General features: G+C 38.0%; 1 protein-coding gene across 5 annotated transcripts in view; it reads left to right on the forward strand.

Moving 5' to 3' along the window:
• The window catches only part of MAP3K19 (mitogen-activated protein kinase kinase kinase 19), a 53,125-nt gene that overhangs the window by 19,156 nt on the left and 21,747 nt on the right, over positions 1 to 12,222 (forward strand). For all 5 annotated transcript variants that reach the window (XM_028101315.2, XM_028101317.2, XM_028101319.2 and 2 more), the window contains one exon: positions 7,410 to 7,506. In XM_028101315.2, coding sequence (XP_027957116.2) covers positions 7,410 to 7,506 — 97 coding nt within the window. The remainder of the gene's footprint in view (positions 1 to 7,409; positions 7,507 to 12,222) is intronic.

Here is a 12,222-nt window from a genome sequence, read left to right on the forward strand (position 1 = left end):
GCTTCCCCCAATGGGAACTATTATCATAACTATAGCAGATTGTCAAAACTGGGAAGTTGACATTGACACATTACAATTAACTAAACTATAGACCTTGCTTGGATTTCACTAGAATTCGCATACATTCCTTTTTCTTTCTTTCTCTGTGTGTGTCTGAATGTACAATTCTGTGACTTTTTTTAAAGATTTTATTTATTTATTTATTTATTTATTTATTTATTTATTTATTTTGGAGAAAGAGTCCCCATGCTGAGTGGGGAGCCCCACGGGGGCTGATCCCATAACCCTGAGACCATGACCCGAGGTGAAACCAAGACTCGGTCACCCAACCAATTGAACCACCGAGGCGCCCTTGGTTCTGTGACATTTCATCCCTTGAATCACCAGAATCAAAATATGAAACTGTCACCACAAGGGAATCCCTCTCCTAGTATGCTCTTTATAGCCACACCCTTTCCCTAACCCCTGGCAACCACTGATCTGTACACCATCTCCATAACTTTGTCATTTTGAGAATGTCATATAAATGGGATTATCATACATAAAAACTTTTGAGATTGGCTTTTTCTACTCAGCATAATGCTCTTGAGATAGATCCAAGTTGTATCAAGTTTCTTTACATTGCTAAGTAGTATTCTATGGCACAGACATTCACAGTTTAGTTAACCATTCACCTGTTGAGAGACATTTAGGTTGTTTCCAGTTTGGGGCTATTATATATAAAGCAACTTTGAGCAATTGTGTATAGATTTCTGTACAAACATAAATTTTCATTTCTCTGGGATACATGTCCAGGAATCCATTTACTGGGTCATATGGCAAATGTATGTGTAACTTTTTAAAAAACTGTCAATTTTTCAGAGTGGCTTTATCATTTTATATTCTCACCAGCAATGAATGAGATGTCCAGTTGTTCTGTACCCTGGCCAGCATTTAGCACTATCAGTATTTTTTTTTTAACTGTCTTAATAGATGTATGGTGGGCTCTCATTGTGGTTTTAATTTGCATTTCCCTAATGACTGATGTTGAACATTTTTTCATGGGTTTATTATTCCCCATCAGCGTAAATTATTCAAACTTTTATCCATTTTCTGATTGGATTGTTTGTTTTCTTACTGTTGGGTTTAGAGAATTCCTTATATATTCTGGATATGTGATTTGCAAATATTTTCTACTAGTCAATAGGAAGAACTGGCTTGTTATTTTCACCTTTGTAACACAGCTTTCATCAAACAAAAGTTTCTCATTTTGATGAAAACCAATTTATCTTTTTCTTATGGATCTTAATTCCCATGTTATATCTAAGAACTCTTTTACTTGATCTGGGTCCTGGTTACACAAATGTGTTCAGTTTATAAAAATTTACGAGTCTATGCACTTTTCTGAATGCATGCTACACTTAAATTGAAAGTAATGCCAAGAAGAGGGTATGCTTTCAAATATCTGAGAAAAGAATTGTTTTCAACCTTGGATTCTATGTCCAAACTATAAATCAAGTATTAGAGTTGAATAAAGACCTTTTTCAGACATATGAACACTCAAGCACTTTACTTCTCAAATACCTTTTAAGGAAGCTACTATGTGCCCTATTAAAGGAATAGAGGGGCAGCTGGCTGGCTCAGTCAGTAGAGCATGTGACTCTGGAAACTGGGGTTGTAAGCTCAAGCCCCATGTTGGGTATAGAGATTACCTAATACATAAAATCTTTTTAAAAAATTAAGGGAATAGATAAAAATAAAGAAGGAAAATTGGACCCATGATGCAGGCAATCTGGAATCTAACACAAGAGAGAGAATCATTGGTATAATGGAGAAGGCAAGTTCCAGGGCATCAGCCATGTATCCGGTCTAGGGAACAAAGAGCTGAGATAATTTGGGGTGGGGGAGGGGAGAAGAGCAGGATAATGGAGATTTCCAGGAAGGAAATGGAACTAATATATTATCTGATATATTTAACCAAGTGGAGAAATCACTGGAGGTTGGAAATATTTAGGCATTAAAAAATATATAACAAAATGAGTAAAACAAAACAGAAATAAAAATGGGGTATAAGAATATAAATTGTCTACTATAATAAAAAATAAGTAGGTAATATTTCATTTTCATGACTTCGAAGATAGAACAATAGTATTATCTAGAGATCTGGAAGAAAATACCAAAAGAAACAATTAAAAGCCTGGAAGTGGTTATCTCCGAGAGAAAGTGTGGGGAAGGAAACTGATGACCTTTTTGTTATAAGTTTTTTACCATTATTTGACTTTTTAAAAATATGCAAGTTTGATAAACATTGAAATTAATTAAAAATTAAAATATAGAAATGGTTAGGGCATCTGGCTGGCTCAGTTGGTAGAGCATGCAACTCTTGATCTTAAGGTCATGAGTTCAAGCCCCACATTGGGTGTAGAGATTACTTAAAAATAAAATCTTTAGGGGTGCCTGGCTGCCTCAGGTGGTTAAGCCTCTGCTTTCAGCTCAGGTCATGGTCCTGGAATCGAGCCCCACATCGAGCTCCCTGCTCAGGAGGGAGTCTGCTTCTCCCTCCCCCTCTGCTCCTCCCCCTGCTTGTGCTCTCTCTCTCTCTCTCTCTCTCGCTCGCTCGCTCGCTCACTCTGTCTCTCAAATAAATAAGTAAAATCTTAAAAAAAATAAAATCTTTAAAAATATATGTATAGAAATGGTTAAATCAGGATTCCTTTGGGGCATGGGATGGGATGAGGTAGAATGGAAATGTGTATTTTTAATACTATTATTACTATTTTTTAATATTAAAAAACAGCATAGGGGTGTCTGGCTGGCTCAGTTGGTAGAGCACGCGACTCTTGATCTCGGGGTTGTGAGTTCAAGCCCCACGGTGGGTGTACTTAAAATCTTCAAAAAAAAAAAAACAACCCAGCTTATTTAATACTATTGGAATATTTTCCTTTGTGCATTTATAAGTTTTTAGAACAGGTTAAAAACCAAAAACCAAACCAAAGGTGCTTTGGTACAGTGGTCCTCCACAGGGGGTGATCTTGCATTTGGCAACATTTGGAGACATTTTTTGGTGTCACAACAGGTGGAGGTGCAACTGGCATCTAGTGGGTAGCGGTAGGGGCTGCTAAGTGCATAGGATTGCACCCGCAACGGCGAGTTATCCAGCCCCAAATGTCAGTAGTGGTGAGGCCAAGCGACCCTGCCAAGCAGCAGGTTTTATCACAACACTGAAGGTTGTCTTGGTTTTGGTTACTAATATTACATAGTAATTGAAATAAAATACCTAGAGACCAATCTTTAAAGCGACGGTCATACATTAGAAATTTATACACAAAAACACTTACTTTTCATTTTTTATGGTATGTTTAAGTAATTTTCTTTTGTAAAAGGACTAAACACCCCTTTACAGCAGTACATTCTTTCCCCATGCAATTTAAAAATGTTTATTGAGCCTTCACTGTATATTTTTCTTATTATGATTGAAATAACTTTGAACTCATTCCTGAGGGAGAAATAGACTCTGACTATTGAACTCGGCTTTTCTCTCTCATGCTTTCTCTCGGGTTTAAATGGTAAAACCCAAGTTCATCCTTCACTTCTGTTCTTTGAATGAAAGCTTGTTTTTCTTTATGGCTGTCTGCAATAGGGTTTTCTAGTTTACAAATAATAGGCAGCTGCCTTGTTTCTGGGATTGCCCTCTGGGAGACTTTACAGCCTCTCCCAATGTCCTTTCATCGAAGGAGAATCTTCCTTCACAATTTAATTACGTATGATTTCTCTGCCTCTTTTCTCTTCTGTAAGTTTGGGATTCTGTTGTTTGCAGATTAGAATGCTACACACTTTTTCTAGTCTAGTGTTATCTCCTGCATCATTGTCAGTGGTTTATGAAATCCATTTATGTTGGGGCTGTGCTGTTCTAATATTTTCTCTCCTTCACTCATGACTGAGTGTCATTATTTCAATTGTCCTCCTTGTGGCACCCAAGTACATCTTAAAGTCTTTCATATTTAGCATTCTAAAGGCAATTAGAAAATCCGGAGCTGTTTCTGTTTTAGAGTCTTCATTTCCATGATAAACTTCAAAGTGTATATTATTCCCTATATCTTTTTTGTGTATGTGTGATGTTTATGGTTTTTCAGTTTATTCTATCGAAGAAATTGTTGTCAGGTACTTACAGTTATCACATGTCTTTTATTTTTTTCCTGTGCAAAACTTACGAATGGGTTTTAGTATCCTTTCTCTTAATTTTGCTTACTGTTGTTGATTCTTTTCTTTATGGTCCTTTTTTAAAAGATTTTATTTATTTATTTGAGAGAGAAAGAGAATGAGCAGGGAGGAGGGGCAGGGGGAGAGGGACAAGCAGACTCCCCACTGAGCAGGGAGCCTTATGGGCGGCTCAATCCCAGGATCCTGAGATCATGACCTGAGCCAAAGGCAGACCAACTGAGCCTTCTGGTTCTTTTTGAGATTCTTTATTTCAAATGTTTCATGGTAGCAAGAAAGCAGAGGGTTTAAGAGCTTTGGAATCAGACTTCAGAGTCTGAGTGTGATTCCTGGCTCTACCATAGGGTAGCTACATGACCTCGATTAACCTCTCTGGGCCTGTGTGTAAAAAGAAAACAAAAGTTCTTACCTTTAGAGTTGGTGTGAGAATTAAATTAGTTAGTATGTGTAAGTTGTATAGAGGAGTGTCTAACCCTATATATGTAAATGCTAGTCATCATCATGGATTTTTGTAGGTAGGTGTGCACACTCTGCGTCTTTCAGCTTTTCCAAGAGGACCAACTAATAAATGAACTGAGCAGCTGAGACTGATCACAGCTCATTAATTAACATAGACACCTGATGTGAGAACCAGTTGCATATTAAGACTTCCATATGAAGACTGCTATTTTCCAAAGCTTAGCATAAAAATTTCACTGAATCACTGTAATTATATGAAATCATAGAAATATATTTTGAGGTCTCATAGAGTGTTCCAGACTAAGGATCCAAAAAAACTATATATAAAGGAAAAAATCAGTGGTTAATAAATATGTGAAACTATCTCTAAACTTTTTTACTAATCAAAGTATGTACATTCAAAGAACAATAAGATGACCCATTCCATATATTACATCACTAAAAATGAAAAGTGATGATAATGGTAATGGAGAAGATGTAGCAAAACCCCCTCATGCACTGGTAGAGTGTAAGTAGTAACTTAAACTTTGCTTCCAAAGTAATGTGTGGGGGCACCTAGATGTCTCAGTCGGTTAAGCATCTGCCTTCGGCTCAGGTCATGATCCCAGGGTCCTGGGATCGAGTCCCCCATCAGGCTCCCTGCTCAGAGGGAAGCCTGCTTCTCCCTCTCCCACTCCCCCTGCTTGTGTTCCTGCTCTTGCTGTCTCTCTCTCTGTCAAATAAATAAAGAAAATCTTTAAAAAAAATTTTTAAAATAAAGTAATGTGTGTAAAACAACTTAAAAATGTTCATACTCTTTTGATCAATAATTCCATATCTAGAAATTTACTCTGAAGAAATAATACAAAATTGGGGTATTCATTGCAAGGATGTTCATAGCACTATGTGTAATAATGAAGAAGTAAAAACTGCCTAATAAGCATTATGGGCTTATATTGTAAGACTCATGGGGTTAACTAAATGTTGTTATGACCCTCTGATATTTGTTGACGGAAAGAATTTACAATTACATTAAAATAATGTTTACTTACTAAATTGCTATGTAATTTGTACTTGTCTTCAGTGAAAAAGCTGAATAAAACAATGTGTGATGCAACTATATTTTATAAATACTTTGGAAAAAAACTAAGGAAATATTATTTCTACGTTAACAGTGTTTGCTTTTTATTTGTACGATGATAGGAGATTTTTTTTTCTACTGCATTTTTAAAGATTTTTTTTTTATTTCTATATATTCTAAAAAGAGTTCCCTGCTCCCCCTTTGTAAATGAATAGGAAGGAGAAGAAATTTGCCACATAGTGGTAGAATTTTTGAAATGCAGAGAAGAGCAAGCAGTGAAATTCACTACAGTCTAGTATCAGGGTGAACCAGCCCAGGTCTCTTATTTGCCATTGACAACCAGGATGGTCTGAGACAGGGTACCTAACCTTTGCCAGGAGATAGAAAATGCTTTAAAAAACAGGTACTGCTGGGGTGCCTGGGTGGCTCAGGCATTAAGTGTCTGCCTTTGGCTCAGGTCATGATCCCAGGGTTCTGGGATCGAGCCCCGCATCGGACTCCCTGCTCAGCGGGAGTCTGCTTCTCCCTCTCCCACTCCCCCTGCTTGTGTTCCCTCTCTTGCTGTGTCTCTGTCAAATAAATAAATAAAACCTTAAAAAAAAAAGAAAAAAAAAAGCAGGTACTGCGGTGTAATAGGTTTGACTATGAAGTTATTATGATTGAATACCTAAAACATTTTAATGGCAGTGTAAATAAAGGACTTTACTTTTAGTATTTTCTGTGGTAGTTAAAGTGAACAAAGTGGGAAAGATTCCCAAGCTCGACTGGGAATGAATGAATGACATATCAGAGGCTTTGTGATAGCCTGCCCACCTGTGTGACAGGCATCTGCGTTTAGGGCAAAGACTTTTTATCCAACAGTTCCCTTAAATAGCTAGCTCACCCAGATAATAGAAACCAGAGAGCTAATTGTAACTTACCGGTTATGAGGAGATATTTTAAATACTACTTGCATCTGTCACTGTTCTAGACATTAAATAGGGCAAAATCACTGGCAGCAACAACTCCTGAGGAAGGACCCTATCGACAACAATGAATTCTAATAAGAAAACACTTCTTATTTAGGGAGTTAGGATTACTTTTCATAAATCAAGCTGGCTTTCAACCATGGTTCTTAGCATAATGATTACTTTCTAGAAAGGAGGTTTTTCCTTCCTTGAGAGGTTGCATGCCATGATTAGATCAGAAAGCTTTCACAGTGAAAACTTTAATCAGCTTTGCTGCCTCCTTTCAGTCTAGAGTTATATCTGTAGCTTCCATATGGGGCAGGGATTTCCATCCTCACCAACTGTAAATGATGCCCCAGGGAGGCATTATGGAAAAAATCATGTTCCTTTGGGGCTGTTCACTGCTGTGGCCAAAGGATTCTTTCCAGTTTCCCACCCAGATGGAATTTGTGGCAGCTTTAGCAGCCTGGATGCTGATGTGATAAAAAGTATAAGATATTGAATTTCTATGTGTCTATGTGATTTCAGCTTTGATCTTCATTTTTGATTGTGCAATTAATCATGTCCATGTCTGTCTGAGCCGGGTGCTCCAGGAGGAGATACTTCTCCCATTATTTTAGTCCTAAATACATTCTCCAATTTAAAAGGAATCCACAGTGTGAAACTTTAGCTTAGAAAAATCAATATTCATTCTGTCAACAAAGTAGTACATTGAATAACTGAGTTGCTATTTCATGATATTGCAGGAGTTTGACCAAGATGAGGACTGCAGTCATTCCATATTGGTTAGTGAAGGAGGAGATCCAAGTGGTGATGGACAAGATTGGCAACCCAGGACAGAAGGTATCTGGCTTATATCCTTGATGTATTCACAAAGGTAACTGATTATTTGGCTCCCCGTCCCCCACCACCCCAATTTCAATAGTGCTCAGTAGAGAACTTTGAAAACACAGAAAAGCACAAAGGTCAAGAAAACACGCTCACAGTCCTATCCTTTGGTCCTTATCTCAGTCAGACAGTCTTGGCCACTTGCCGGCCAAAATGGCCATCTCTCTTCTGTCTCTCTCTCTCTGACTCACCCCACTCCAGCTCAGCCGGCCATCCTCTCCCCCTTTCCTTTTTGTCTGATAACATCTTTCCCCCCATTTCTCTCCTCTCAGAATCTTCCATCAGCTCCAGGGATCTGTTTTTCTTCCAGAACCAAGCATTTCTCCATCAGCTGTTATCCCAGAGCTTCTCTCTTCAGGAAAAGATGGGGGCCTGAACAAGGCACTAAAGCCCCAAGTCTCAGTCTTTTGTTCCATGAGGACATAAGTCTGGAATTTTCCAGAACACACCCATTCCAAATATGTTATCCTGTCATTTGCCTGAGTGCCTTTGCATTTAATAGACCACAAGTTATTTGCAGATTCTCACTTTCAGAAAATAGTCTCCACAGCGATTACAATGATCTGCTCACCTACAAGTTTATTAAGTCAAATGTTTATTCACACTGCTACTGTTTCTCTTCGGCAATTTTCTGGCTTCCATTTCTAACTCTCCAGGGAGGCTGTCCTCTAGGATTCTTTTCTCCGCAACCCCGTGAACCTCCCCAAACACTGCAGCGCTGTCCCAACCACTATCTCCATTGGCCTATTATGCGATGCTGCCCTCTCCTGGGGAGCTCCTGCCTGTCTCAAACTCGCTTGGAATCGCCTTTCTCCAGGCTGAGGGCAGAGAATAATTTAGTAACATTTGAAATAATGAACACCATGAAACCTCAAAAACCTAATTAAAATGAAAAAATCCTGGCCCTCTTCCAAACACCCCTTGTGGTCTGACTTTGACTTTCGGACACTTCAAAGCAGAGTTCTCAGAGCAATTGTGTCCCAAATACCCTCCAGGAGGTTAAATAACTTGCTTATTCTACTCAATTTGGAGATGACTTGCCATTTGAGGTGCAATTAATTCTTTTAAAATAATTTATAATTTTTATAATTTTAAAATATACAGAATTTTCATATAGGAGCCGTAGCACATAGGTAGGTACCATCCCCACTAAGCTCTTGCTTAAAATTTGAGATTTTATAAGGGGTTCCAAATTTGAAAGAAGCAATTATATTTCTGATAAATTTTCTTCTCATAGTTATTAGTCTATAGTAGTTACTCTTTTAAGTCACAAGTCTGAAATAAACACGTTTGGGGCACTACTGTGCATTATATTCATCTTAAGTATCAATATATCTCTTTAACCCCCATTTATGTGTTTCTAACATACTTGAAGCTGTTGATGTTTAAGTGCTGGAACACGGGGCGCCTGGGTGGCTCAGATGGTTGAGCGTCTGCCTTCAGCTCAGGTCATGATCCCAGGGTCCGGGGATCGAGCCCCACATCAGGCTCCTGGCTCGGCGGGGAGTCTGCTTCTCCCACTGCTCATGCTCTCTCTCTCTCTGTATCTCTGTGTCTCAAATGAATAAATAAAATCTTTAAAAAATACAAATAAAAAAAGTGCTGGAACACTTTATACTTTATGCATATGCCATATGAGTAAATGATTAAATGTGTATTTAATATCCTGATCTACATCAGGATAGTAGATATATACATTTAATCATTTAGTTTATCTCTGCTTGTTCACTGTATTCTATTCAAAAGTCAGCATCACTAAAATATATATAAACTCTATAATGTTTAGATCACACCCACAGACTTTAACAGCTAAATATTCCTGCAGCATGCATTGGCTTAATTATAGGCTTTTATAGATGGTAATTTACAAAATACAATTTATGGCCCCCCTAAAAAAATCCCTCATCCTTTTCCTTAGTATAAAAATCTTCCTGCATTCATCAATCAGCTACATTCCTAGAATGATTATCAGATGCAAACCTTGAAGACTACATTGAGCATGGAAAATTACTCTTCATAAATGGAATAAGAACTTATTTCCTAAAATTACTGGGCTTAAAATTTTTTTTTAAGATTTTATTTATTTATTTGACAGAAAGACACAGCAAGAGAGAGAACACAAGCAGGGAGAGTGGGAGAGGGAGAAGCAGGCTTCCCGTGGACCGGGGAGCCCGATGTGGGGCTCGATCCCGGGACGCTGGGATCATGACCTGAGCCAAAGGCAGAGGCTTAATGACTGAGCCACCCAGGCGCCCCTGGACTTAAAATTTTTTTAATGCAGTGTATCCATCAGGATTCTTAGTTGCAGATAACAGAATCTACTTTTTATTGAGTTAGAAATGAAGGAAGTTTTAAAACAATATTAGAAAGTTCACAGACCATTGAAAAGCCAAAAGAGAACAGACTCTAGGTTCGATTGTCAGGAAGAATTCTTGTAACCACATCTCAAAACTGGCTACTCACCCCCATATCACGCTGCTCTGCCACAACCAGGAAGTTGCTCCCATATCATTCTTGGAAACTCATCCATCTGCTAACAAGCACATCAGCAAAAACAATGACGGCATCTTATCTTTTTTCATGTAACTCACGTGAATCTATCTCTCAAGTTGGCTTTCTGAGCTCTAGTGGCAAAGGAGACAGGAAAATGTAGTTTTAAAAAAAAATTTGTGTTGAGATTCATGATTTAGGAAATTATAAAAATGTGGAAAAGGTGTCAAAATATTTTGAACTTTAATGCCCATTAATTTAAACAGAACAAGCAGAAAATACAGGAAAGAAAGACGCTTCTGGAGACAATAATTTTTCATCACTAAATGAAGTAGACTCGGCCAATTTTCAGTTTTCATTTTAATAATGGCTGAACATTAGCAATTTAATGATCATTTCCCCACTTTGAATATCATTTTCACTTCTTTTGTGAAATTACATTTCTGGCTATATTTAAATGTTGCCTCTTACTTTCTCTCTGCAGTAACATTTTCTGGTGGGGTTACCTTACCTCTTCTTAAGTGGAAGGATACACTTAGGAGCAAGCGTTTTACTTCTACATGTGATAATGCGTCTTTTCTGGCCCACTGGGTAGGTTCAGAGGCTCCCACGACCATTCACGCTATTCGAGAGACAAGACGGAGAACATTTGTATGCTCCCAGCTGATTTCAGAGTCAGTACGTTCTATAATCTTTCCCCCCCCATTTGGGATCAACAATTAGGATGGGGCCATTAGCTCTTAACAATTTCCACCACGGTAGGTATTTCTTATTCTTGCTTATTCTATCTTTGTTTCTTGGTTTGAAAAAAGAAATCAACCAATTAACAAACTAGTGAACACACTAAATTTGCTTAAAAATATTCTGGGTTTATGAGTTCTCAATAACTGTAAAAGCGAGTCATTCTTGAGAACATGTTCACCTGAATACACTCTGTGCAGTTTTCTAACTTCCACAGCAAAGCACTAACTGCACTTAGCCTTTGTAGAGAATAGCCTTTTCATGGATGGTTTAGTTATTAGGAATGCATGCTGTATGGTTTTTCTTACTTTAACATGTCAGCTAGGTTTTGCACTCAGAGATGATGACAAAAAAGTTATGAAAGACATCCATCTCCCTTCCAAGTATGAGAGTGGCCCTGAGCATGTCACACAACTTCATGGTTACCAGTTTCTTTGTCTATAACATGAAGGGCTTGCATCCAATGAGCTCTAAGTTCCTTCTGGCTCTGTAATTCCAAGCCTCTCATTTTGTGCTAATAGATAGTGTGGTGGTAGGATCTTTGAAAAATTTTTAAGAATATATTGATCATCCCAGGGAAGACCTCATTTTTAGAGAAGTGCTCCTTGCTATTTTATTAGAAAACATGTAGTCATGTCGTCATATTTGGAAAACATCAGGAAAACCAAAGGTAGATAATTCAGTAACTTTCCCAAGGTCACCCATGAAGAACAGAGGAGGGATGTAGGTCCAGATCTGTCTGATTCATACCTCCCTTTAATCTTCTCTGCTCTACTTCTTTCCTAGCATTCCATCAGTGGGGCTGATTAAAACTATAGCTCCTCTAGGCATAGGGAGACTCACTAAATGGTCCTGAGAAATACACGGATACGACTGAATACTGGGACAAGGACTGGGTTGTTCTAGAAGGATACGCCTCTGTGTTCCCACAACACCATTTGTACACTTCTATCACAGTGTTTAACTTGATAATACTCTTTGCTTTCTTATTTGCTGTCTTTACTAAGGTCACAGTTGCACCTTGTTTATTTCTGTATCTTCAGCATAAAAAGTTAGGCTCGGCATTTACTTAACAAAAGTTTGTTGAATGGAAAAACATGAATACATGAACAAACCTTAAAGTAACATGGTTCACACTGGTGTTTTAATGTAAATTTAACATGTTATATTGTAAGCAAGCATTGATTCTACAAGTTGGAACTTTCTGTCTTAAGGGTTATACTGGAAATCATCCCATGGAATCAGATAGGATTTGACCAAAATTCATATACAAGTGCGTTCCTGGGGGCAAGAAAAATTATCTCATTTAAAGTTCACAATGGTTGTGTGAAGTAGGTGTTATTAGTTGCACTTTACAAAAGGAGGCCTTGTTTTCTCCATCCAGGGAGAAAGCATTGCTCATCATAAAACTTCATTTTATACCTGGAAAGTTTTGTTACG

Source organism: Eumetopias jubatus, unplaced genomic scaffold (assembly GCF_037043125.1).
Source record: "Eumetopias jubatus isolate StellerSeaLion01/CBP00866 unplaced genomic scaffold, mEumJub1_p1.0 scaffold_3, whole genome shotgun sequence".
NCBI classification, from domain to species: domain Eukaryota; kingdom Metazoa; phylum Chordata; class Mammalia; order Carnivora; family Otariidae; genus Eumetopias; species Eumetopias jubatus.